This window comes from Candida margitis, assembly GCF_024628925.1.
Source record: "Candida margitis strain CBS 14175 chromosome Unknown scaffold5, whole genome shotgun sequence".
NCBI lineage: Eukaryota > Fungi > Ascomycota > Pichiomycetes > Serinales > Debaryomycetaceae > Lodderomyces > Lodderomyces margitis.
In genome coordinates, this window is record NW_026261914.1 from 84,272 (window position 1) to 109,064 (window position 24,793).

Genomic DNA, 24,793 nt, shown 5'->3' on the forward strand with positions numbered 1-24,793 from the left:
GAGAACCTGTGTACAGCAGCATTCAATTTAATCAATTGACTTTCAATTGAGTCTCTCTTCAACGTTTCCACAGCTTAACATTTAGTATCTAGACATATACAAAAGGTTTACCAACAATGAGTTTAGGAACACCAGCCGTTGTGATGGACAATGGTACCGGGTTGACCAAGTTAGGGTTTGCCGGTAACGATTCCCCTTCCTTCATCTTTCCAACCGCCATAGCTACATCCTCCGCCTCTTCCAAAGCCAACAAAACGACAATCCGCTCGTCAAATTTAGCTTCGAAAAGAGGATTGGAAGATTTGGACTTTTATATTGGAGACGAGGCAACAGAAGCCGCAAGTGGACCACAGTATGGATTACATTATCCCATCAGGCACGGTCAGGTTGAAGACTGGGATCAGATGGAGAGATTTTGGGAGAGCTCTATCTTCAAATATTTAAGATGCGAACCCGAGGATCACTACTTCTTGTTGACAGAGCCGCCATTGAACCCTCCTGAAAATAGAGAAAGCACTGCCGAAATTATGTTTGAAAGTTTCAACTGTGCAGGATTGTACATTGCAGTGCAAGCAGTTCTAGCATTGGCAGCGTCGTGGACTTCACCGAAAGTACAGGACAGATCATTGAGTGGAACTGTTATTGACTCTGGTGATGGTGTTACACATGTGATCCCAGTTGCAGAGGGTTATGTAATAGGGGCTGCAATCAAGAATATTCCCTTGGCTGGTAGAGATATAACATTGTTTATCCAGCAATTGTTGAGGGACAGGGGTGAAGCAGACACCAGTTTGCAAACTGCAGAGAGAATCAAACAACAATTTTGTTACGTTTGTCCTGATATAGTTCAGGAGTTTACCAAATTTGACCAATATCCACAGGAGAAATTTGCTCAGTACATTGTTGAGTACACTGAAAAGAGCAAAAATAAAACGGTCGATGTTGGGTATGAAAGATTCTTAGCACCCGAGATCTTCTTTAACCCGGAGATTTGTTCATCCGATTTCCTTACGCCATTGCCAATTGTTGTTGATCAAGTTATACAGGCATCGCCAATTGACGTAAGGAAGAAGTTGTACAAAAATATTGTCTTATCAGGTGGATCAACAATGTTTAAAGATTTTGGTAAAAGATTACAAAGAGATTTGAAAGCTATTGTCAAGGAAAGAGTTGGATTGAGCGAAAAACTAAGTGGAGTACAAAGCAGCGGTGTTGACGTACAAGTCATTTCCCACAAAAAGCAAAGAAATGCTGTTTGGTTTGGAGGAAGTTTATTGGCCCAGACATCTGAATTTAAAAGTTTTTGCTACACCAAGAGCGATTACGATGAGTATGGGCCAAATATTGTAAGAAATTTCTCTTTGTTTTCTGTACCTTAGAGTAGCCATACAATGAGAATTATTAAAACGTTTTAAATACAATTGAAATTAGCTTTTACGTAAACAAAAGATGTAGTTTGAGAAAAAGTGACGATTGAAAATTTCTGACACATTGTGCGATACCTTTCTATCTTTCCAAAATCAAAAAAAAAAAAAGTAAGAAACAAAAACTACAGGCCATTTTCAGATATAGTTAAACCCCAACACACACTCTCTCACTCACACATACACCTTATGTCAACCGCATCAGGCGTACATCCACAGGTAGTGGATGGATTGGCTTTAACTGAGATATTCCAAGGACTAACGTCTAGCTCGGAAGAGGAAAGACAGAGGTATGCTCAGGAACTATTCAACTACTTATCATCGATAGCGAGAGATTTAACAACAGAACAATTTAATAGATACAACAATGACATCAACAAAACCATTTTTGACCTATTACACAGAGACAAGACATCTGAAGTTTTGGGCGGGATAGCCGCTCTCAATACATTGATTGAGTTTGACTCGGGAGTGGGAAAAGAAAATGCTAGCAAAACTGCTCGATTTTCAAACTACCTTGGGTCTTTGATCTTGTCTAACGACTTGGTTATTATGCGCCAAGCTACGAGGACGTTAGGAAGACTAGCCACCCTAGGTGGAAACTTGACGGGAGACTTTGTGGATTACGAGGCAAAAAGAGCCATTGAATGGCTACAGAGCGACAGCAAACAGCATGAAAACCGAAGACATGCCGCAATTTTGATCATCACTGCATTGGCGGACTATGCCCCCACATTGCTCTATTCGTTAACGAGCCAGATATTTGAAAATTTGTGGTCGCCCTTACGTGATCACAAGCTTATTATTAGGTTGGATGCAGCAGTAGCGTTACAGAAATGCATGCTGATTCTTTATAACAGAGATCCCACCGCCCGTCTGTTTTGGATCAGGAAATTGATTGATCACGCATCGGAAATTCTTAATCAAAATAATGGTGTCTATGAGGGAGGAGGAGACAACCAGAGCTCGTACAACATAATCCCTTCCACTTCGCAATCCACGGAGAATATACATGGATCATTACTCGTGTACAGAGAGTTGCTACAATACTACACCGATCCATTTATCATTTCGCGATTTGAAATTATGTATGAAAATACTATCCTATACAAGCACCATAAGCTGCCTATAATAAGACAGGAATTGGCGAACGTCATCCCATTGTTGTGCAAAGTAAACCCCGAACTTTTTGTTGAAAAATATCTTCATCGCACTTTCTACTACTATTTATCACAATTGAAAAAGCACAAGAACCAGCATGGCGAGGTTGCCAATTCTGACAAAAGTGCCATTTTCCGCAGCATAGGTTTAATAGCTTTGCAAGTTGGAAATCAAACGGCTACATACTTAGATGCTATTTTAGACAATATTAGAGAGGGATTGGCTTATACTTCAAGTTCCGGTGTACAGCTGATTTTGGCTAATGCAACAGCACAAAATGAAAATATCAATGTTATCTCGGCAAACATTGCCTCTTTATCGTCCGGATCGAAATACACAGCAAGCAGAAAAGAAACCGAACCAGCAATATTTGATTGTATAGGAAAGTTATCTATAGCTGTGGGCCCCGCCTTAACAAAGCATTTGCAGAGGGACATTTTGGATATGATGTTTGCTAATTGTTCCCTATCCAAGCACATGCAGGATGTATTGCTGACATTGATAACCAACATACCTACCTTGACCAACTTGATCAATGAAAAACTATTGAATCTATTGAGCTTAGTCCTATCTGGTAAAGGATTTCAGCCTCCAGGTTCCCCTTATGGTACTATAAAGGTGAAGCAGACTTTGGCAAGAAACTGTCGTCTCATAATGATATCAAGGGATACTGGTATGAGTATTAATACAGTCAAGGCCGATACAAAGCGTTATGAAAAGTTGGATAATGCCATCATTGTCCAAGCTTTGGAAATGTTAACTGCATTTGAATTTGAAAATTACCAGTTGAATGAGTTTGTGCGATTCTGTACCATCACTTACCTTGAAAGCGAGAGTCCTAGGGTAAGGCTTACTGCCACACGTGCGTCATGTGAAATTTTTGTAAAGGATCCCATTTGTCAGCAAGTAAGTATTAATGCATTGAATGCAGTAAATGAAGTCTTGGGCAAATTATTAGCAATATCTATTACAGACCCCGTACTTGAGATTAGAATTGCTGGCCTTGATGCTTTAGCAAATGCGGGCAACTTTGATCCTCAACTATCTCAAGCTGATAACGTCAGATTACTTTTCATTGCTTTAAATGATGAGATATTTGAAGTAAGGAGAATTGCAATGAAGATTTTAGGGAAATTATCTTCGATCAATCCTGCTTACATTGCCCCATTTTTAAGGAAAACATTAATTCAACTTTTGTCAAAACTTGAGTATTCAACAACAAGCAGAAAGAAAGAAGAAACGGCAATGTTGTTATCTACACTTATCAGTAGCTCAAAAGAGTTGACTAGGCCCTATGTCAAACCCATTGTTGAAGCATTATTACCAAGAGCCAAAGACCCAAGCTCATCGGTTGCCTCAAGTGCAATCAAATGCCTTGGCGATCTTTCGGTTGTCGGTGGAGAGGATTTGAAACCATTTATACCTAATTTGATGCCTTTAATCCTTGAAACTTTCCAAGACCAAAGCTCCTCGTACAAAAGGGACGTTGCATTGAAAACTTTGGGGCAGTTGTCCTCTTCATCCGGTTACGTTATTCAGCCGTTACTCGATTACCCACAACTTCTTGGAATGCTAGTCGCCATTTTAAAGTCTGACAATTCGATACAAATTCGCAGGGAGACGGTTCGACTCTTGGGTATATTGGGTGCCTTAGATCCATACAAGCATAGAGAAGTAGAGCAGAGCTCAAAGAGCATACCAGCTGAACAAAACGCACCACCAGTTGACGTTGCCTTACTTATGCAAGGGATGTCCCCTTCAAATGAAGAATACTACCCCACCGTAGCAATCACGAATTTGATGAAAATTTTAAAAGATCCTTCTTTAAGCATACATCACACAAAGGTGATACAGTCGATTATGTACATATTCCAGACGTTAGGCCTTAGATGTGTATCCTTTTTGCCGCAGATTATTCCTGGAATTATCAATGGTATGCATACATGTCAACAGTCTATGCTCAAGTTTTATTTCCAGCAATTAGGTGATATTATTTTAATTGTCAAGCAACACATCAGGCCATTTTTGGATGATATTTTCAAAGCCATAAAGGAATTCTTTTATATCAACACACAATTGAACTTGCAGGTTACCATCATCAATGTAATTCAGTCTGTATCAAGGGCCTTGGATGGGGAGTTCAAAATGTACTTGTCGGATGTTCTTACTTTGTTACTTGGTGTGTTTGAAGATGACAAGTCGGCAAAAAGGGTGTCCTCATTACACGTGTTGAAAAGCTTTGTCATCTTTGGACAAAATATAGAGGAATACGTTGATATCATTGTTCCCACAATCGTTAAAATATTTGAGGTTGGCCCTTTGGAGTTACGTAGGGCGGCAATAGATACCATTGGAAAGTTGTCGAGGAATGTAATGTTGAATGACATGTCATCGAGAATAATTCACCCCATTTTGAGGTTGTTGAACCTGGGGCCGGAGGAGTTGAAAGAGTCCTGCATAAATACACTAAATCACATGCTTCTTCAATTGGGAACAGAATTCACAGTATTTGTCCCCATAATACAGAAGACATTGATGCAAAATAAAATTCAAGCACCCAAATTCGAACAGCTTGTCAGTAAGCTTTTGAATGGAGATCCGTTGCCGCTCCACTTGGATGTGTATAAAGATTATGACCGTGGGCCATATGGTGCAGAGGATTCGGAAATGCCCCTGAAAAAGCTCCCTGTTAATCAAGCAGTTTTGAGAGCTGCTTGGGATGCTAGCCAGAGAAGAACAAAAGAAGACTGGCAAGAATGGATTGGACGCTTGAGTAAGGAATTGCTTTTGCAGAGTCCCTCCCATGCAATTAGAGCTTGTGCAGGTCTAGCCGCTGACTATTATCCATTGGCCAAAGACTTATTCAATGCAAGTTTTGCCAGTTGCTGGAGTGAGCTCTACTCACAGCACAAGGAAGAGTTGGTACAATCATTCTGCATTGCTCTATCGTCTCCTACAAATCCACCAGAAATTCATCAAATATTGCTAAATTTGGCCGAGTTTATGGAACATGATGATAAGTCTCTCCCCATCGCTATTTCCACTTTGGGTCAATATGCTCAACGCAGTCATGCCTTTGCAAAGGCTTTACATTACAAGGAATTGGAATTTTATGAAGAGCCGACAACACCAACTATTGAATCGTTGATAAGTATCAACAATCAGCTTCAGCAATCGGATGCAGCCATTGGTATTTTAAAGCATGCTCAGTTGCATCACGATCTCCAGCTTAAAGAGACATGGTACGAAAAGCTTCACCGTTGGGATGATGCGTTGAAAGCATACAATGAAAGGGAAAAGACTGAACCAGATAATATGGAAATTACCATGGGTAAAATGAGATGTTTCCATGCCTTGGGAGAATGGGAGCAATTATCGGAACTTGCGCGTGCAAAGTGGGACAACTCATCAAGTGAAATTAAACGAAATGTTGCACCGTTGGCGGCAGCTGCCGCATGGGGGTTGGGCCAATGGGATAGAATGGATTCCTGCATTAAAGTAATGAAAGCTGCGTCACCAGACAAAGCCTTCTTTAATGCAATCTTGAGCTTGCATAGGAATAATTTCGAGGACGCTTCAGAACATATTCTGAAAGCCCGTGATCTTTTGGTCACAGAAATTACTGCTCTTGTGAGTGAAAGTTATAGCAGCGCCTACGGTGTTGTTGTCAGGGTTCAGATGTTGGCCGAGTTGGAAGAAATTATCAAATACAAATGTTTGCCACAGGGTTCAGAAAAGAGGACAGTCATGCGTAAAACTTGGAACACTAGATTACTTGGGTGCCAAAGAAATGTTGATATTTGGCAACGTATGCTAAAGGTTAGAGCTTTAGTTATTAAGCCAAAGCAAGATATGGATATGTGGATCAAATTTGCCAATCTTTGCAGAAAGTCCGGTAGATTAAACTTGGCAGAAAAATCATTAAACTTGCTACTCGAAGAAGGCACTCCTGACAATCCTTCCCGTGCTCCACCACAAGTGGTATATGCTCAGTTGAAATATATGTGGGCAAAGGGACAAAGACCTGAAGCTTTGCGTCACTTGGTTGATTTCACCACCAGAATGTCACAGGATCTTGGTCTTAATCCAAACGATTTGATAACTCAACCATTGCCTACAGAGGGTCCTGGGGTTCCCAAGCACGTTGAAGAGTACACCAGACTATTAGCTAGATGCTTTTTAAAACAAGGCGAATGGCAAATAGCTCTTAACAATAATTGGCGATCAGAGACATCTGAAATTATTTTAGGTGCATATTTGTTAGCAACGCATTTTGATAGCAAATGGTACAAAGCATGGCACAATTGGGCCCTTGCAAACTTTGAGGTTATCTCATTGTACACCAGTCAGAAGGAGACGAACAATAAAATTGAGACCTTGGAGGAACTGGAAAATGTTGATGGAAGTGGTGGTGACGAGGGTGCGCTACAAAGAAGAACATCAAAGAGTCTTCAACCTCAACAACACGGTCTGGCCACCAATCTTGATATCCCGATGGAAGCAGTTCAAAGACACGTTATACCATCGATTAAGGGTTTTTTCCATTCAATTGCGTTGTCCAATTCAAATTCCCTTCAGGATATGCTTCGTTTGCTTACTTTATGGTTCAAGTTTGGTGGAATACCCGAGGCTGCTCAAGCTATGACTGAGGGATTCAACATGGTCAAAATTGACAATTGGCTAGAAGTAGTGCCGCAACTTATTTCACGGATCCACCAACCTAACGAAGTAGTAAGTAGGTCTTTGTTTGGATTATTGACTGATTTGGGTAAAGCTCACCCACAAGCATTGGTATACCCTTTGACTGTGGCAATAACTTCAGAGTCTGCCAGTAGGAAAAAAGCAGCTCAATCAATAATCGAAAAAATGAGGTTTCATTCTGCTAGTTTGGTCGATCAGGCTGAAATTGTGAGTAAAGAGTTGATCAGGGTCGCGGTTTTATGGCATGAGCAATGGTACGAAGGTTTGGAGGACGCTTCAAGACTATTCTTTGGCGAGCGTAACACATCGAAAATGTATGAGGTGCTAGAGCCATTGCACCATATGTTGCAAAAAGGGCCGGAGACAATGAGAGAGCAAGCTTTTGCCAATGCTTTCGGTAGGGAGTTAGCTGATGCCTTTGAATGGGTTTTGAATTTCAGAAGGACAAAGGATATGACAAATTTAAACCAAGCTTGGGACATATACTACAATGTGTTTAGAAGAATCACTAGACAATTGCCTCAATTGGTGACACTTGAGTTGCAGTTTGTTTCGCCATTGTTGGATAAAGCCAGAGATTTAGAGTTGGTAGTCCCAGGAACGTATGAAGCCGGGAAACCAGTCATACGAATTATGAAGTTTGAGCCCACAATCTCGGTGATTTCATCCAAGCAGAGACCTAGAAAGCTTTCATGTAGAGGAAGCAATGGGAAAGATTATCAATACCTTTTGAAAGGTCACGAAGACATTAGACAAGATAATCTTGTCATGCAGTTGTTTGGTTTGGTCAATACTTTGCTAGTAAATGATCCTGAGTGTTTCAAGAGACATTTGGACATCCAACGTTATCCAGCAATCCCCCTATCACCCAAAGTTGGTCTTCTTGGTTGGGTACCCAATAGTGATACATTCCACATGCTTATCAAAGGTTATAGAGAATCGCGAAATATTATGTTGAATATTGAGCATCGTTTATTGTTACAGATGGCTCCTGATTACGACATTTTGACATTGTTGCAGAAGGTGGAGGTGTTTGCAAGTGCGTTGGACAACACGCGGGGACAAGATTTGTACAAGGTTTTGTGGTTGAAATCAAAATCCTCGGAGGCTTGGTTGGACCGAAGAACCACTTACACAAGATCATTGGCGGTTATGTCGATGGTGGGTTACATCTTGGGTCTTGGTGACAGGCATCCGTCTAATTTGATGCTTGACAGAATTACGGGAAAAGTTATCCACATTGATTTTGGTGATTGTTTCGAAGCAGCAATTTTGCGTGAAAAATACCCCGAAAAAGTGCCATTTAGATTAACTCGTATGTTGAATTATGCAATGGAAGTTAGTGGAATAGAAGGATCATTTAGAATCACCTGTGAACATGTCATGAGAGTCTTGCGGGACAACAAAGAATCCTTGATGGCGATTTTAGAAGCATTTGCGTATGACCCATTGATTAACTGGGGATTTGATTTTCCTACAAAAGTGTTGGCCGAAACTACTGGAATCAAGGTCCCCCAGATTAATATAGGAGAGTTGTTGAGAACGGGTCAGATTGATGAACTGGAGGCGTTAAGACTACAAAAACAGAACGAGTTAGAAATCAGAAATGCAAGGGCTGGGTTGGTATTGAAGAGGATTACCGACAAGCTTACCGGTAACGACATCAAGAGACTTAAGGGATTAGACGTACCCACACAGGTGGATAAGTTGATTCAACAGGCTACGAGTGTAGAAAACTTGTGTCAACACTACATTGGTTGGTGTTCATTCTGGTGACGAAAATAAATATATATAATTTCCATAGTAAAATTTAAGCAACCTTTTTTGAGACGTTTGTAAAGCCACTACCTTTTAATGACAAGATCATAAAATCGGGGTCCTCCTCATCTTGAGCTAAGAACGCCTCAGACCCAAAGATCTCCTTTATATCCCGTAGAGCGTAAATCAAGTGATCGTCAACTTCGGATTTGTGAATATTTATACGACCAATATCCTCTTTACCAATGACCATGAAAATGAGACTTATGATTAGTTGATATCTACCAATTGCTCCACTTTGAGTAATTTCTGTCATTAATTGCAAAGCAGTCAATTCACCCAAATCCTCTGGTAGAGACTTTGCCTGACCAACGTTCTCTACAACAAGTCGCCATCCCTTCTTTGACTCTGCGACAAGCGTGATTCCGAATCCTGGTGATTTACCGGAATTTTCACCTCTCCACACATCAGCCGTGATGTTGACTTCACAACCAGTTGGCTTTAGTACATCCCTAGCTGCATCTATCATTCTATTCGCAATGGAAGGGCTCACTCGAGTGCAGTAGGCCACACCTCGAATTACAGAAAACTTCGGTATATCAATTGCATGTATAGTTAATGGCGTCGGTATCAATGAATTACAAAGGAGATGTACTTCACCGCCACCTTCGGGAAGCGAGCCTCTTTTCAATACATGCAATAAGCAATCACGAACACCAAATTTTTCCATAATAGGTAACAACCCCCATTTGATAGCATCAACTCCAGTTTCATCACCTGCGTTGGTTATCCCTTTGAAAACGATGCTGAACTTCTTTTTGGAAAAGGGTGCCAACATTAACATTGGCTGGATAAAGTAACCAACTGGTTTGGAATGGGGACAATTGTGTGTCACTTCTCCACCAATAATTATTCCAGGTCTGTAGATAATCGTCGTACCTGTATATGAAATTTCTATATGAGAACCATTTGTTACAGACTCAAGAAGTCTTAAGAAGGATACTTCGTGATCTTTCAAACCGGGATTCAAATCATTGGAACGGATTTTGATAATCTTCACCAGCTTTCCACTTAATGTGGCCAATATTAATCTCAAACGAAAGTTTCTATGTCCCTCGAGGACTATGGAGTTGGAACTGATACTCATTGTGTAGACTCGGCCAAAAAACGCTGTGTCTGAAGTACAGAAAGCGTACTTTTGAATGTTAAAAATTGTTTATTGATGATCATCGGAAGATGGTAGGTAGCTACCATATGGATTTTTATGACAATCTTGCACGACCCTCTATTACTGGTTCTCGAAAATATTGAAACCAGAGAAAACAAAGACGTTAGTACATATATATACAACACTATATCTCAAAAATGCTGGGGTCTCAAGACATTGATTCATTAAAGCGCTCACATCCAGACCCTATAGAAGTAAGCAATGCAACAAAAAAACCCAGAGCAAGCGATCCTGCATCAATCGAATTGCCACTTCGACCAGACTTGCTGAGTTCAACGAACTTATTGCAGACTGAAAGCAATCACCAAAAGGACGCCACCAATGTTTCAAATGAGATAGTAACTCAGAAGCCAAATGAGACAACCACAACTGCAGCAGATAATGTCGTAAATTCTTCGAAAACCTCTGGGTTCAATCATGAGAAAGGTAAGCATGATCAACAAGATGCGTCAAAACTTAATGATGCTATTGCGGCAGCAGGTGTGGATATACAGAAAGAAGAAGAGTTGTTGCTACAGCAGCAATTGGCACGTAAGCAAGAAGCTATGAATGAAAGGAATGATGTGGCGCAAAACACAAAAGTCTCCACTTTCTTGAACCCTTATCATCTAGCTGCATTTATTGGAAAGATGGCCAAGACACATCAAATAAGCCAGAACTTCCTTGAAGATGGAGGCATGCTTAATCTCATATCAGGTGCATGTGAATCGTGGATAGCCAATATAGCCAGCAAAGCGATAACTATATCTCGCCATAGAAGAAGAGGAGGAATTTTGACCAATTCCAAAAAGAATAGCGCCCTGTCTTCATCTCAAAGATCGGCAGTTAGTAGAGAGTTGCGTAATATGGCCATTAGGCAGAAGGAGCTAGAGGAGAAGCGAGTCAATAAAAGAATAGCGTTGGGCATAGAGAAGAGCGCCAGTGATCCAAATGGCGATGAAAACGGTGACGGCAAAGCGGGAGCAGATGAAACTTTGCACCGAGCTGCCAATGCCACGGCCGCAATGATGACCGTGGGGAAAAAGAAATACAGCTGGATGAATTCTAGTGCAAACGGAGGTGGAGCTGGCTCCGAAGCAGGTAGCAAAGGCGGCGCAAGTGGTAGCAGAGAAAAGCAGAGTCCAATCATTGCTGCTAGAGGTGACAGTGGGTTGAGGTACAGGGAAGTTAGAGGAGCGAACTCCATTGTGTTAAGGGACTTGCTAGGTGCAATTGAGAATGAGAGGAGAGGAACACAAGAAGCCACCATCAAAGGATATGCTAAGTTGCGTGATTGAGTATCCTAAAATACTGCGTTCACTTACCCAAGGGCAATTCAATCTTTGGGCTTGGGTGTTTCTGACGAAAAGCTAGGGAACAGCAGTATGTACAAAACCGTGCGATGATGAAATAGGGTAATTTTCGGTATATAATAAATAAGGTGGCGACTTGCTATCAACAGGTCGGTTTAAATTATGTCCATAGCTAGTTGTCATGTATTTTAAATTTATTGTAGATGTTACCATGAAAATACCTACTTCGGACCGGTGATATCTCCCTCTTTTATGCTTTTGGTTTCTTCGAAATCCACTCGTGAAAGAGCCCCACTCGATGATCATATTCAAAAAGTTGTCCCGTGGTTCTGATTTGATTTTGTGTCACTAAAAAATCTTTTGTTTACACTTTCAAAAGTGACTTTAATTTGATCTTTTGAAGTTTCTCTTGTAGCTTACACACAAACTACCAAATCATGGACTTTAATCTTTCCTCCTACGTCAATAACTTCGATATTGATAAAGGCTACGAGGTTGAATTTTCTAATGTCGATGCAAAGTTAGAATCGTTGGTTGAGTCGCTTGCTCACAACCCTGAATCTGTATCTAATCCAGACTTGTTTGATGATTTCGTTGAACTTACGCATGGCTTTAGTACGTTGCGCCTGAAGCAGCAACAGCAACTATCCTATCTAATTGTTTCCTCATTCAACACCATCTGCCAGCAGTTTGATCGAACGATACAAGAAGAAGACTTTCATGAGTCGTTGGATCAAGTAAAGTCCACCATGGAGAGATATGGGTATTTAGTATTTGTATTGTTAAAGCAACTCGCAAAGGAGGATTTTCTGCAGTTGAGTGCAACCAGATCTCAAAAGTCTTTGCCCAAGGACTTCCTTGCCAAGTGGAGTTCAAATTGCACTGAGGTTGAGAACAGTTTGGTCGTTGTAAAAGCCGTCTTGAATCTCGTTTTGGAAAGGATATTTGTAACTACACCGGAGCGTGACGCGTATGTTGAGCTTTTTACGCGTCCGATAATGAATCTCATGGAAAGTCCAGAAAGAATGAAAGTGGTTGGCTTGAGGATAGTAATTTTCGAAGATTTGTGTATTGCGGTCACAAAGCATGGCCATGGTCCATGCCTTAGACACTCTATAACACAAAGTCTAACCTATTATGCTCACTTGCCGCAATATATGGCTATGTTACTAAACATGTTGACTGACAAGTACGACCACACCTTACTATCAGAAGAGGTTTTGAGAGAAATTGCTCAAACAAACTTCAACTCGAATGACACGAATGGACCAAAAGCGATTGCAGAATTCTTAGTTAAACTATCAGAGTTGAACCCGGTTCTGATTCTACGTCAGATGACAAGCATCTCGCAATTGTTGGCCAATACCAACCAAACCTTGAGGTGCTCAGTTGTGGAGACTTGTGGTAATATTGTTGTTAGCATACTTAAATCTTTTGACAGTCCCATGGAGGAGCAAGATGAAATGAGTGATCATAATGAACAACAGGTAGATAGGCTACTCAATTTGTTAGAAGAAAGGTTCTTGGATCAGAATCCTTTTGTGAGAACAAAAGCTTTTCAAGCTTTGACAAAGGTTGCAGAGTTGAAGGTCAAGCTTACTGCTCGAAGACAAAAGATCATGCAACTTGCCGTTAGGTCTCTAGATGATAGGAGTACTCTAGTCAGACGAAATGTGATCAAGTTGATTGGAAAACTTATAATAAATCACCAATTCCAAGGTGTACATGGTACCCAATTGAATCTTAAATTTTGGATAGAAAAGCTAGATGAAGCGGAAAAAGAATTATTTCAATATCTTCCCACTGTGGCAGAAGAGCTATCGGTTGGGAGTGATGGTATTTCTTCTTCGGAACATGAAAAAGATGCCGATTCCATTTCAGAGGATGGCAAAGATGTTGACATTTGTGCCACGAAATCAAACGAGACCAACTCTACCACAGCAAATGCTACTTCAAAGGGGCTTGATAACAAAGAAGAAACAAATGCTGGAGAAAACCATGTGAGCGAACTTGGGGATGAATACCCAATTGAGCAGAATCTACCGGACAAGACGATTCTAGCGAGAATCAAGCTCAAGTTTGATTTCTACAAAGACGCGGTAGACTTCATTGAAATGGTGCACAGCAGTGTTGACATTGTCTCGCGATTGTTGTTTTCAAGAAACAGGAATGAAGCTATAGATGCGATGGACTTTTTAGTTCTTGTTGATGCTTACGGAATTGAAAATGTCCAAAACGGGATCAGGAAGATGCTCCATTTGGTTTGGATGAAAGGTTCATCAGATGAAGGGAAGTCAGTCGCATCACACCTCATTGACTGTTATAAATCTTTGTTTATGTCAGCTCCTGCAGGCTCCAATGCAGAGAAAGCAACGTATATAGCAGGTAACCTCATACAGCTAACCATAGGTGCAAGTCTTGCTGATTTGGCTTCCTTGGAGAAGTTGCTTTGTATGATGTACGAGGCAAATTACATTAATAGCGACGTTGTTAAAGTATTGTGGCATGTATACAATACACACATCGAAGAAGGCCGGGTGGTGAGGGAAAAAAGACGTGGTGCAATCAAGATCCTAGGCATGTTGGCACTTGAAGATTATAAAATCTCTCAGCAGGGTTTCAATTCAATATTAAGTGTTGGATTGGGAGAAAAGGGCCACTCGGACTTGGTATTATGCCGCTATACATGCATAGCTTTGCAAAGAGTATTGTCGGCTGCTGAAAGAAAGTCACTCACGCCCAAATTAGTCGATGAAGATCTTTGCATGGAGAAGCTCACGAATGTTCTTTTGATGGAATGTGTCGAAGGCGTGTGGTTTCCAGCTGCCGAGCAGGCAATAAACACAATCTTTAGCATTTCGTCAGACCCCGTTTCGGTTTGTTCGAAAGCGATTCAGAAAAAGTCGGATAAAGTGTTCAATTCAGGTACCGGGGAAAAACTGAATTGTCACTCACTTTCACAACTTCTTTTCATTGTTGGGCATGTGGCTGTTAAAACCATTGTTTTCTTGGAAAACCTTGAAGCTCAATTTAAAAAGAAAAAACATGCAGCAGAATCAAAGAGCAGAAATGATGAAGGCGCAAATGGTGTTACCGAAGAAAACGAATTAGAGATGATTGGTGGTACTTCAGAGGATGATTTTGCCGATGCAGTGGTCCATGTGAAAGAAAGGGAGCTATTATATGCTGATAACTCGTTGTTGAAAGGTTTCGGGTTACTCGTACGAAGGATTTGCTCATCTCCTAAGCAATACAAAAACACCTTGTTGCAGCGCCAGGCAGTGTTGTGTTTAGCTAAACTCATGTGCGTTTCATCCATTTATTGTGAAGAGAACTTGCCGTTATTGTTAAAAGTCATGGAAAGTTCCAAGGATCCAGTTGTAAGGTGTAACTGTGTATTAGGTTTGGGTGATCTTGCAGTGAGTTTCAACCGATTGATTGATGAGAATACCGATTTCATATATCGTCGATTGACTGATGAAAATATAATGGTCCAACGGACATGTTTGATGACGGTCACGTTTTTAATCTTGGCTGGACAAGTAAAGGTCAAAGGACAGTTATCATCCATGGCCAAATGTTTGGAAAACCCGGACCAAGGTATTAGCGACATGTGTCGTTTATTTTTTGCTGAATTGGCAACCAAGGACAATGCTATTTACAATGGATTTATAGATATATTCAGTGGACTATCGTTTGACCAAACGTTGAGCAACGCCGAGTTCAAGCGTATTTTAAAATTCTTGATAGGCTTTGTCGACAAGGAGCGTCATCAAAAGCAGTTATGTGAGAAATTGCTAGTCAGATTGTCTAAGGCAAGAAACCAAAAGGAGTGGAACGATGTTGCATTTGCGTTGGAAACTTTTCCATATACAAGTGAGGCGATTTCTGTGGCTATCAAGGAAGGATACCAAGTCGTCCAAGCTAAATAGTAAATAGAAAAAATAGAGCTAGTGTAGTTATGTCCTAAAGACCCACGTGAAGCGAACATGATTCCAGACTAACTTTGTTCTTATTAGAACTGGTCCCCTCCAAAACATCTGCCGCGCAGTAAATACCGACGGAGATCCAAAGGAAAAGGAAAACAAGAACGGATAAAAAAAGAAAAAAAATAGGAGAGAGAACATGGAATTGTGACATTTTTGCTCAATTGACTTCATTGACGGGGGATCCTCAACATAACTGATCCCGAGCTAGCGCAATGGTGGCCCTTATCCAAAACCAAATTAATGCGCTTCTGAATACAATTGGTTTGGATCCTGCAAGCTTAAAGGTGCTCTTGTGCACCTTGCTTTCCTTCCCTTTTGGTATCATTTTCAAACGAATTCCGGATCAAAACTACTTTTTCAAAAATGTCTACAACGTTTTGGTGTCATCGTTCTACATATTTGGAATTTGTGACTTGACATGGGGAGTGGGGACACTACTATTGTCGTCTCTTGGCTCGTACTTCATAACTAGGTACTTGAGAACACCCAAGATGCCTTGGTTCAATTTCTTATTTTTGATGATACACATGGCTTATACCCACTTCCATCTTCAATTTTTTGCTGAGTATGATCCTGCAATCATTGACATATCTGGTGCTCAAATGATTCTAGTTTTAAAGTTGTCAGCATTTGGGTGGAGTGTGCATGATGGAAAGCAACCGATCGACTCATTGAGCAGTTACAATAGATCAAGAGCTATCCATGAGCATCCCAATTTGTTGCCCTTTATAGGCTACACTTTCTTTTATGCATCGCTATTAACTGGACCTGCCTTTGATTATGCGGATTACGATAACTTTATTCACTCCACTTTGTTTGATGATGTCCCAGAAGATAAGAGGCCTGGTAAGAAAAGAAAAAGAAGGATTCCCAAAAGTGGAAAACAGGCGTTCAAAAAGTTATTGCAAGGGGTATTTTGGGCAATTCTTTTGTTTCAAGTTCCAAAATTGGTCAATACTGAGTTCGTTTTCTCTAAGGAGTTTGTCACTAACCACAAATTTCTCTACAGAATATTTTACATGTGGCTCTTGGGATTTTTATACAGACTTAAGTACTATACGATTTGGTTGATTGCTGAAGGGGCGTGTATCTTGTGCGGCATTGGGTATAATGGATACGATGCGGAAACACATGAATTTAAATGGAACCGAGTGCAAAATGTTGATCCCGTTGCTTTTGAGTTGGGTCAAAACGTGCACACATGTTTAGAGGCGTGGAACCAAAACACCAACAAGTGGTTAAAGCATTATATATACTTAAGGGTTGCCAAAAAGGGGAAAAAGCCAGGGTTTAAAAGCACTGTTTTTACCTTTGCTACAAGTGCCTTTTGGCACGGCACTAGACCGGGCTATTACTTGACATTCGTGGTTGGTGCTTTCTTACAAACAGTTGGTAAATTATACAGAAGGAATATCAGACCACGTTTTTTGCAAGACGATGGCGTTACCCCTAAACCAACAAAAAGGATTTACGACTTTGTATCGTGGGTTTCAACACAACTTGCGTTTGGATTTGTGGTTCAGCCGTTTGTCATTCTCGACTTTAAAAAGTCCTTGTTATGTTGGCAAACAGTGCATTATTGGTTGTTGGTCGTCATAGCCGGGACGTTCTTCATCTACCGGGGCCCTTTTGCAAAGTATTTCACTATAAAAAGACTGGAGACTAAATTAAAGAGTACCGCGCAAGTCAAACCACTGACTTTAAACCCTAATTTGACAAAAGAAGAGAACAATCTAGTGACCAATGCTGTGGAAAATAAGTTAGAGAAGAGTTACCATATGCCAACCTTGGGTGTTCCATCACTCGATCATCTTCAGAACCTAGACAAGGATGAAATTGATGAGGAGTTGCAAGATTTGAAACACGCATGGAACTCGTTCAAAAGTCGAAACTTTCTTGCAGACGATGATTTCGATGGGTTGAAAGATGCGTACTCCAACTTTACCAAAGAAATCAACGAGATGTTTGATCACACGAGGGAAGAGTTTTCCAAACAGAAGGACAAGATGGAGAAAACGAATTGAATGCGTATAGAACTTGCCACTTATTCTATTTTTTTTTTTGCCTTTTCTTACAATCAAACAATTTGTGTGTATTTTGGTAGACTAATTACAAATATATTCACCGGACTTTAAGCTTCTTCTAGAGTGTTACATGTGCAGCAATGGCTGACGTATCGAACTGGGATTTGTTTACGAATCCAGACCCTCGTTGCTTTTTGACTAATGCATAATTGCTTTTGTGTAAATATTTTAAAAGTAGCAACTCGCAATGAAATTTTCAAATCACCCACCCTTCAAAATCTGAACTTTGACTTATCTCATTCTAACAGTCGTCAACATCAACCCTTGCTCAAAGAAATATACCACACCATGCTATCAAGACTTACTCGGTCACTGAACGTGAGGTCCCCTGTTCGATGGTATCTCAGATTCAACTCAACTACCACCCTATCCGCAACCAAATCCCCTACTGGTGTAGTATTCATGAACATGGGTGGCCCGTCTAAAACAGAAGAAACTCATGACTTTTTGCTTAGACTATTCCAAGATGGCGATTTAATACCGTTTGGGATTTTCCAAAAACCTTTGGCTCAATTCATAGCAAAGAGGCGTACACCAAAAATAGAAAAACATTATGAAGAAATTGGTGGAGGATCTCCAATCCGTAAGTGGTCAGAATATCAGTGTACAAAAGTATGTGAGATTTTGGATAAAACAAACCCCGATACGGCACCTCACAAGCCGTATGTCGCATTCAGATACGCAAGACCCTTAACAGAAGAAACTTTGGAGGAAATGAAAAAGGATGGCGTTAAGCGTGCAGTCGCCTTCTCACAGTACCCACAATTTTCCTATTCAACAACAGGGTCATCGATTAATGAACTTTATAGGCAGACGCTAAAAATTGATCCGGAACGCAGTATTGATTGGTCAATTATAGATAGGTGGCCCCAACAACCAGGCTTGGTGCAGGCCTTTGCAAACAACATCAAAGAAAAGTTGGCTGAGTTTCCTTCAGAGGTAAGAGACGAAATTGTCATTCTTTTTTCAGCCCACTCGTTGCCTATGGAAATTGTCAACTTGGGTGACTCATACCCAGCTGAAGTGGCAGCTACTGTGTATAAGGTAATGGAGAAGTTGAACTTTTCTAACCCGTATCGTTTGGTTTGGCAGTCGCAAGTGGGTCCGAAGCCATGGTTAGGTGGACAAACTGCCAAGATTATTGACAGGTTGGAGAAAAGAAACGATATAAAAGGTATTGTGTTGGTACCCATTGCCTTCACCTCGGATCACATCGAAACTCTCCATGAGTTAGACATAGAGATTATGGAAGATGCTGAAAATCCTGAAAAAATCAAAAGAGCGGAATCTATGAATGGAAATGAGATCTTTATTGAAGGCTTGGCTGATCTTGTGAAGGAACACTTACAGAGCGGAAAAAAGTACTCCAAACAGTTAGAGTTGGATTGCATTTTGGGTGGCGAAAAGGCATCAGGCACTTTTAAACACCCAAGTGAGTTATTTAGACTGTAAATAGATTCATATGTCTGGTTTAATCAGAATATTCGTCATCAGGATCAAATAAGTCCAAGTTGAGATCGGCTTGTGATACATTTTCCTCTTTTTGAGAGGAGCTGTAGGCTTTATCTGAAGTGTGGGAATCCCTCCTAGCCAAGTGATCTTTACTAGGCTCGTTGGATTCAACCCCTTCGTTCACGTCCTCTGGTTCCTCCTCCTTAGTGGTTTCCCCATCCAGTAACTCTGATTTAATTATCTCATTTGCATGTAATGAACTCATTGCAAGCATTCCGCGTCTCAACGAATCCTCGGCGGGCCATATGTAGTTATTAGGATGTATTTGAAAAGGCAAGTTTCCTACAGCGGCAGGAGCTTTGGTAAACTTGGCTAGCTTCATGGAATAATTCAATATACTTTCCACATCTGCTGTGGATTCCGCATCTACCAGGACAGAATCGAATTCATTTTTGGTCTTGGGTAGTTTCTTTAGCTCACTTCGGACCTGTACCAATTCCCGCAAATATTCCTTCAATTTAATCTCAAGACCTTTATTGTGTTTTGAGAGGTTGTTAACCTCTCGGCCACGTTCTTTGTGCTTACTTAGTTCGTGGATTTCCTTTTCAAGGCTCGTGTTCGTTTCGACTATTCTCTCTACGTTCGTATAAAATTCGTCCTCTTTATAATGTGAAATCCCATTGCTCAACGTATCTAAAGCGGCTCGAAAATCACCAATCTTTGAAACAATCGGTAGCATATTGAATGCAGCAAGCTCTTCACTCGACCGCGTTTTATCATCTGTATTATCTTGACTAGTCGAAGCATATTTTGAAGGGTTCAACGAAGAGGAAACGTATACTGTGGGTGTAGACGGCCTCGAGTTATTGTTCAAAGACCCTCTTGATTCTTGCGCTAGTTGGTTCAATCGCGTTGAAGATGCCACTCTGGAAACGGGGCTGGATCTGAATGGCGAATTTTCCTTTTGAAATGGCATCATGACTGCTTGGAGAAAGGTGGATTCGAGTCTAAATTAATTTTTTTTTTGTTAGACGCTATTTTGTATTTACATCGCAAACAACTGAATTAGAAATTGAGTCTTTGTCTACGAGTTATCAGATAGAACTATTTATAGGGATTCAATTTTCAATTATATTCCTGCGTGAATACACTCTAAAGCTTAAACACTTTCTCGAGCCATTTTATTCTCCAAGTACATATCATTCACTTGCTGCGTCAGCATAGTTTCACCTCCATCCAACTGGGTTGCATATGCATTTATATCATCTTTTGGTAGTAGATACAACTTTTTGTTGCGGTACTGGTTTGATTTATACAATAATGGAGGCTTTTCACTTGGCTCATAGCTACCCTCGAGCTTCGGTTCAAATTTGGTCGGACCGTCTTCGACTTTTGTACTGCTTCCCCAGGCTAATTCTAACCGACAATCACTAATTATGGAACCACATAAATGAGCCATTGCCGCCTCAGCTGCACTTCGTAACAAAAACTTTACATAACCCGTTTGCAAATCACGCGAAAGCTTGCAGTAAATTAAGTCTCCAAAGGCCAAAAATAGCAGCTCAAGTTCGCTCTCTGTAAACTTGGACGATAAACCGCATATGGATATACTTGTATTATTCTCATCTGTGCTTGCATCTAGCTCAGGCTGGCTTTGAGCAATTGGTATTTTCTTGTAATCTGGTTTGTTGTGAAGAGAGCTTGATTGACTTGTTTCAGAACCCGCTGCGATACCAACTCTAATAGCTTTCGACCCCAACATAACGCCCTGCATCTCTTTCAAAGCCTTCTCCATTATCTCTCCCGTGAAGAATTTGACGAAACCAAACCCCTTCCCGATTTTGGTTTCCTGGTCAACTATAACTCTAGCCAGTTTGATTTGATTCGGGTATTTCAAATTAAATTTGCTATATAGAGCAGTTTCGCTAACATCTGATGCTATGTCACCGACAAATAACGAAAACTCGCCTATTGTAGGTCTAGTACTCCCAGACGCTGCCCCAGTGGGGGCGTTATTCTTTGCGCTGGCGTGACTTAGTTTGAACTTTCGGTGTGAATTTGGCACCAATTGACCATTCCTTTGGAGAGCCAAATCAAGTGTTTCTTGGTCTTGAAAAGTGACAAAGCTGTAAGACGGCTTCAGGGGGTTAAGCCTGTCACGCATGATTTTCACTGCCTTTGGTGGTGTAACCAATGAAGACCACATGGAATGAATGAATTCCTCCGTCCAGGACGGATCAAGGTCACCCATCCACATTTGATAGGAGTTTTCATAATATTTAGATGTGGCATGTTGTTGATATAGGTTCTGTCTTGCTCTATAAGAAGCGGAAGGAGTGTTTGAGTACCCTACAGAGTCAGGTGAATTATACCTTCTCTTGAACCCTCGATTCTGGTTCCCAAAGTTTTGTTGATTGGACGAATAGGAACGGTCCAGGCCTCTGTTTGGGTGATGACTCCTGCTGGCATTGAACCGGTTTGGTGTGTATCTGGATTGGGACAGCATGTATTATGGCAAAAGGGAATAGAGACGATGCGTTACCTATTTTGTGTGTCAACAATTTTTTCACGATAGAATCTTTCTAACTTGGCTCTATTACTGGCAATCCAAGCACAATTAAAACAACCATCGGCATCCACTCTATCATTTGGATCAACTTGAAGTAAGGCCAGTAAGAATGTTTTTGCATTTCTTGATATGTTTACAAACTGTTTTCTCGAGAAATTTAACTGCCCTTGGCGTGCTGACTTTAGGATATGCTCCTTCAGTTCAGAATAAAAAGGTGAAATTCCAGTTAATAAGATATGGGTAACGATTCCGAGAGACCATGTATCACATTTAAAGTTGTAAGGCTCAGATGCTTTCCCTTTGATATCGATGTTGAAAACCTCTGGTGCGCTATACTCGATAGTTCCGACCGAAGTGTTTGTGCGAGAGCACGTCAATTTCTTTGCTATACCGAAGTCACAGATGTAAATTCGTGATTTGGGTAATGGAAGCTGTAGCAATATATTGTCAAGCTTCAAGTCCCTATGAACAATCCTTAGATGGTTGTGTAGAAACTGAAGGGCCTTCATGACTTGGAAAACAATAAAGATAGCTTCTTGCTCGGGAAGTGCACGGAGATGGTTATCATTAACCAAATACGAGAAAAGGTCTCCACCGCATACCAATTCTTGGAATAAATAGGTTGATGAGTTGACCGTAATGGCATCATATAGTGTAATAATGTTAGGCTAACGTATTTTATTAGTAATTGGTTGCAAAAAAAGAATAAAAAAAGAAAAAAAAGTGACAATACAAACATGTTTGATTGCTCGTAAGAGATCAAATTCGGAACTCCTGCTTCCATTCTTCAGTATTTTAACCGCATAAAGTTTGTAATTTGTAGTTGATGATGCAACAAAGACAGATCCAAATGAGCCTGTACCAATTAAGGAGTCACTTATATTCCAAGTGTCAATGGTTATAGTGGTGTTATCTTGTGTATCAACCTCCAAAGTTTCATATGTGAAAATTGCAGCTGTCTTGAATTCAAGTGTATCACCGTCCTTTAAAAGCCTCGTCTCTCCTCTATGCATGTCTGTTCCGTTATACAACACCCCATTTCTTGAATTGTCGTTGATATAAACCAAAGGAGAAGTGTCAGAATCAAATTGAACCGACCATATAGTAGCATGGTGGAGGGAAATTGCTGGGTTATCTATCCTAACATCACAGGTCTTACCACGTCCTACTTTTATAACTTCCAGAGCAAACAAAGGTAGCGAACCAATGGAACCCAAATTAAGTTTCTTGAGCTTTTGGCTTTTTGTGTAGGTAGCGACTTTGGTGCCATCAACTGACTCGATTCTAAATACAGCAATGATCTCCATTAATGGCATTAGGAAGAAAAAAGAGCAAAGTGGTTGTCAAAAATAATTATTTTTGCAACAGAATTTGACTGTATATCTGGTAGAAAGAGTGCAGTCAGTATACAAGTGTGTAGCTACATATCCAATGAGGTCTGCCAAGAAGGCATACCACAGAGCTTGCAAAAAACCCCAACCTAATTGAATTACCCCTTGAGAAGGGGAGGTATATCTTCTGTAGGTTCTAGATCTGTGCTGCAACATCTACATTTCCCTTTTCAGACGCACCAGTCGAGTGTCAAATAAAGAGAGAGAAGAAGAAAAAAAATTTTGTGTGTACTATTGTTCGAGGTCCCACATTAACTTCACCATTCATTACGTTACATAGACTCCCCTTCCATATTCCAAGTGCTAACCAATTTGCTACAGATATGTTCTCTAGATTACTGAAAAGGATAACGACCCAAAGGTTTCAACACACTGCAGCCAAGCAAACGTCAAAGTCTGTCCCATTCAACAACAAGTACAATTTTAACTTGAATCCTCCACCCGTTCATGAATACTGGAATGTTTACAACTCAAGCGTGCTCTTTGCATTTGTGCCCGTGTTTTTAAGTATTGCATATTTTGCCAAATACATTGGTGTTAATATAGAAGGAAATGCCGGTTTATTGGAATACGCCAATGGTGAGAATTCGCCTTTGAAGTCTATCAAATTTGGTGAGCCACAACTTAAAGCGTCGAAAGAGTAAATATGAACAAAAGGGGGAATTTACTTCAAACGGAAGGACTTTGTCCCGCTGTGGACTTTACAGATTCCATCGGATTGGTGTTTGATAATAGTCTTTACAGACGATTGGAATCAATTAGGAGTTTGATTTCGAAGGATATAGGCAGCAGGAGAAATATCTACACATTAAATTATTCGTGATATCTTTTGTAGAAAAGCTTCCCTCTAGATTGAGTGAGTTTTGCTCATCATTGACCCTAATGTAAGCAAGCTCCATTAAGGTTAAATTTTATTGGCTCAAACGAAAAAAACAAAAACGAACAAAAGAAAAAAAAAAAAATTTGGAAAAGGGTAGAAGCGATTAATACCAAGTCACTAGCAAAAGAACGTCGGCAAACCACATTATACAATGAGCTTGCGTCTAGGAATAAGATCAAGGGCACTCCGTCCATCAAACATGTTAGTCAAAAATTCAATAGCTAACTCACACAGACAATTGCCTATGATTAGGCAAAACTCCACCAAGGCAACTATATACGATCAAGTCACAGGTAAAACGATACCACTTGCTGATCCAGAACACCCAGAATGGGCCGACTACAAGAACCCGCCATCAATTTTGGCTCAAAAGAAAGACCCATACTTGAAATATGATGACCAACAAAATAGAAGAAACTTGAACGATCCAGTGAATATGGATGAAGATCTCTACGACATCTGGTCTCCTGATTACTATGATTTCGTGTCTGACTCAACAGCTTTGAAACATAATGGTATATTCTTTGGTTTACTCTTTGGTATTGCCGGAGTCGTAGCTTACTTTCAATTAAACCCTGAAAAGCCAGCTATGATTAGATCATTCCCATACAATGGATTAGCTGATTCTCTAGGTGCCCCATCAAAGGAGGATGCTCCATTTTATCAAAATAAACCTGATGTTACTGCTGAAAAGGAATGTGGTGTATTGCCGGAAGAGTCCGATGTTGCTTTAAACAGGGACTCATATGAAAAGAGTAATGCATCTTACATAAAGGCTTAAAGGAGTAATAGTTTTATCATGTGGTGTTGAAATGGCCTGTAATAATAGGATGGTCTAGACACGGGTCGCTCTCTCTGCTGTGT

At 40.5% G+C, this 24,793-nt stretch overlaps 11 protein-coding genes across 11 annotated transcripts; 7 read left to right on the top strand and 4 right to left on the bottom strand. All coding sequences in view use genetic code 12, as the record gives it.

The window, feature by feature from the left end:
* Window positions 1-116: 116 nt before the first annotated feature.
* Window positions 117-9,062, top strand: TOR1 (phosphatidylinositol kinase-related protein kinase; the record flags this gene model as incomplete). Its single annotated transcript, XM_051817562.1, has 2 exons — window positions 117-1,346; window positions 1,644-9,062. 2 exons carry the CDS (start codon window positions 117-119, stop codon window positions 9,060-9,062), a joined length of 8,649 nt encoding a protein of 2,882 aa, XP_051669138.1.
* Window positions 9,063-9,096: 34 nt separating this feature from the next.
* RCL1 (rRNA-processing endoribonuclease) lies at window positions 9,097-10,191 on the bottom strand (the record flags this gene model as incomplete). The annotated part of the gene is made up of 1 exon (XM_051817563.1): window positions 9,097-10,191. The coding sequence occupies one exon, from the start codon at window positions 10,189-10,191 to the stop codon at window positions 9,097-9,099; it is 1,095 nt and encodes a 364-aa protein (XP_051669139.1).
* A 218-nt stretch (window positions 10,192-10,409) lies between these two features.
* On the top strand, window positions 10,410-11,549 carry TAF4 (Taf4p; the record flags this gene model as incomplete). The annotated part of the gene is made up of 1 exon (XM_051817564.1): window positions 10,410-11,549. One exon carries the CDS (start codon window positions 10,410-10,412, stop codon window positions 11,547-11,549), a length of 1,140 nt encoding a protein of 379 aa, XP_051669140.1.
* Window positions 11,550-12,001: 452 nt separating this feature from the next.
* YCS4 (condensin subunit) lies at window positions 12,002-15,496 on the top strand (the record flags this gene model as incomplete). The annotated part of the gene is made up of 1 exon (XM_051817565.1): window positions 12,002-15,496. One exon carries the CDS (start codon window positions 12,002-12,004, stop codon window positions 15,494-15,496), a length of 3,495 nt encoding a protein of 1,164 aa, XP_051669141.1.
* A 584-nt stretch (window positions 15,497-16,080) lies between these two features.
* LPT1 (lysophospholipid acyltransferase) lies at window positions 16,081-17,577 on the top strand (the record flags this gene model as incomplete). Its single annotated transcript, XM_051817566.1, has 1 exon — window positions 16,081-17,577. One exon carries the CDS (start codon window positions 16,081-16,083, stop codon window positions 17,575-17,577), a length of 1,497 nt encoding a protein of 498 aa, XP_051669142.1.
* Window positions 17,578-17,925: 348 nt separating this feature from the next.
* Window positions 17,926-19,089, top strand: HEM15 (ferrochelatase; the record flags this gene model as incomplete). The annotated part of the gene is made up of 1 exon (XM_051817567.1): window positions 17,926-19,089. One exon carries the CDS (start codon window positions 17,926-17,928, stop codon window positions 19,087-19,089), a length of 1,164 nt encoding a protein of 387 aa, XP_051669143.1.
* Window positions 19,090-19,108: 19 nt separating this feature from the next.
* Window positions 19,109-20,068, bottom strand: MED4 (Med4p; the record flags this gene model as incomplete). The annotated part of the gene is made up of 1 exon (XM_051817568.1): window positions 19,109-20,068. One exon carries the CDS (start codon window positions 20,066-20,068, stop codon window positions 19,109-19,111), a length of 960 nt encoding a protein of 319 aa, XP_051669144.1.
* Window positions 20,069-20,248: 180 nt separating this feature from the next.
* On the bottom strand, window positions 20,249-21,595 carry CANMA_005211 (uncharacterized protein; the record flags this gene model as incomplete). The annotated part of the gene is made up of 1 exon (XM_051817570.1): window positions 20,249-21,595. One exon carries the CDS (start codon window positions 21,593-21,595, stop codon window positions 20,249-20,251), a length of 1,347 nt encoding a protein of 448 aa, XP_051669145.1.
* Window positions 21,596-21,627: 32 nt separating this feature from the next.
* On the bottom strand, window positions 21,628-22,974 carry CANMA_005212 (serine/threonine protein kinase; the record flags this gene model as incomplete). The annotated part of the gene is made up of 2 exons (XM_051817571.1): window positions 21,628-22,326; window positions 22,396-22,974. The coding sequence occupies 2 exons, from the start codon at window positions 22,972-22,974 to the stop codon at window positions 21,628-21,630; spliced, it is 1,278 nt and encodes a 425-aa protein (XP_051669146.1).
* Window positions 22,975-23,372: 398 nt separating this feature from the next.
* Window positions 23,373-23,693, top strand: CANMA_005213 (uncharacterized protein; the record flags this gene model as incomplete). The annotated part of the gene is made up of 1 exon (XM_051817572.1): window positions 23,373-23,693. One exon carries the CDS (start codon window positions 23,373-23,375, stop codon window positions 23,691-23,693), a length of 321 nt encoding a protein of 106 aa, XP_051669147.1.
* Window positions 23,694-24,080: 387 nt separating this feature from the next.
* On the top strand, window positions 24,081-24,710 carry CANMA_005214 (uncharacterized protein; the record flags this gene model as incomplete). Its single annotated transcript, XM_051817573.1, has 1 exon — window positions 24,081-24,710. The coding sequence occupies one exon, from the start codon at window positions 24,081-24,083 to the stop codon at window positions 24,708-24,710; it is 630 nt and encodes a 209-aa protein (XP_051669148.1).
* Between the last annotated feature and the right edge of the window lie 83 nt (window positions 24,711-24,793).